At 40.0% G+C, this 1,959-nt stretch overlaps 1 protein-coding gene across 1 annotated transcript; it reads left to right on the top strand.

Moving 5' to 3' along the window:
• Nucleotides 1-665: 665 nt before the first annotated feature.
• On the top strand, nucleotides 666-1,745 carry LOC145847073 (forkhead box protein D3-A-like). The gene has a single exon (XM_082953492.1). The coding sequence runs from the start codon at nucleotides 789-791 to the stop codon at nucleotides 1,743-1,745; it is 957 nt and encodes a 318-aa protein (XP_082809618.1). The 5' UTR covers nucleotides 666-788.
• The last annotated feature ends 214 nt before the right edge of the window (nucleotides 1,746-1,959 follow it).

Below are 1,959 nucleotides of genomic sequence, written 5' to 3'. Positions count from 1 at the left end.
TTATTGGAATTATAATATAAAGTTAGTATCAATTATAATTAGAGTGAAACAAAATGAACTTTTGTAAAAATTATGCATATTAGATTACACGAGCTTATCAAAAATAACGTTTGAAAAAAAGTACGAAGCTTATAAGTACATAACAATGTATATCATTTATAAACATTAAATAAGTTTTTATACAGTTAAGTAAATATAATTATCCTTTTACATTCTTTTTTATTACCTTTTTTTGCTTTTTTAAAATTTTAGTTATTTTATATATAAACAAAAGTTGTTTGTCAAAGAAACTTGAAATTACCTATATATTTTTTGTGTTATATAGTATAAATATTTAAAATTTAAAATTGGTTGTTAATAAAGATTATATAGATATATTTAGCAAGTTTGCTAAATTATAAAACATAAACAATTTTCACAGTACATTTCTTTATGGAACTGACAAATCTTTCTAACTGACAAAAAATTACTTGTATGTATGTAAATTACTCAAATACAAAACTTCAAATAGATAAGTGTATTTAGGTTTATTTTTTACAGGTTTACTCGTACGACCAACAAAAAGCTTTGAAAAAGCAGATGTGATGGGTGTTATAAATCGTAGTCAGGGTACAAGTTATCTACACCATTTTAGCAAAAACTCACCTCTCATGGAAAACCGTGTTTCTAACTGCGAGGAAGACTTACAGTTCGTATTAAACAGCGACAAAAAAGACCTAAAGGACCGAGATGTCGCCAAAAGCAAAGAGCCAAAAAAGCCCCCCTTTTCATACATAGCTCTCATCACCATGGCAATCCAGGAGTCGCCGGACAAAAAACTCACTCTCAGCGGAATTTGCAACTACATAAGAAACAAGTTCGAGCACTACCGGGTAAAATGGCCTCGGTGGCAAAATTCGATTCGTCACAACTTGTCGCTCAACGAGTGTTTCGTCAAGATACCGCGCGAGGCCAACAACCCCGGAAAGGGAAACTACTGGGTGATCCACCCCGAAGCGGACAACATGTTCGAAAACGGCTCGTACTTGAGAAGAAGAGTTCGGTTTAAAACGAGGAGGTTGGAGGGAGTGGGCCACGTTTACGGTCCCCATTCAACGCATTACCAGGTCCCCGCGCCTTTGTACAACCTTATTTCTCCCATCGGTCAGCACCAACGGCTGATAGGTCAAGGAAACCCGAACGTTTCGCTACCCCATCACCTGAAGTTCTCTAGGAACATGTTCGGTTCGTACAACGAAGTCTTCCCTCAGCAGCCTCTTCAGGTGAAGCCCATCGGTTTTCCGTTCACCGAAACATCCGCGGTGCTGCCGTTCAAGCTGAACTCGTTGCCAAGCTTTCAGCCGTCGGCGTCGTCGTCCTCGCAGCTGAACTTTTCCATCGACGCGTTGATCGGAAAGAAGAGCGAAGCAGCGACCAAGTCACGTGTCACGTGCGGCTCCCTCTCTTCCAGGTCGACCCTCTCTCCCCAATCGCCCTCGATCAAGCCGTCCGACCCAACATCAGCTGCTTACGATGCCCTGCAGAGGATCGCTGCCAACCCGTTCGAGCCGACGAGCCTGCACAACCGGCTGCTGATGCAGAAGCTGCAGATTTCCCAACTCGACCCGCTGCAGCAGTTCTATATGACTTCCTTGTTGAGACGTCATGCAAGTTTTCCCACCACCACCACCAACGAGATTCCGTACTCACAACCTCCGCTGCCTTTCGACTCTCACGTGCCCATAAGCAAGCACGCTAATCAATAGGAACAGAGTACAGTTGAACCGACCAAAATAAAAATGCAGTAGGTATAAACTTATATTTTTCGAATTTGCTTTGTAGGTTTCGCTTGTTTGAGTGCTTGATCGTTTATAAATCGCACAGCTGCTGTTCTAAGTTTGTAATTTCTTAAACATAAACTCTTAATATTACGTTTTTAAAATAAGCAACTTATTTTTTTACAATTTATAATTTTTTTTC

The sequence above is a fragment of the Thalia democratica genome, unplaced genomic scaffold, assembly GCF_965202585.1.
Source record: "Thalia democratica unplaced genomic scaffold, ktThaDemo2.hap1.1 HAP1_SCAFFOLD_781, whole genome shotgun sequence".
NCBI classification, from domain to species: Eukaryota; Metazoa; Chordata; class Thaliacea; order Salpida; family Salpidae; genus Thalia; species Thalia democratica.
The sequence above is the reverse complement of the archived record's forward strand: the minus strand, read 5'-3'. Positions and strand labels throughout refer to the sequence as shown.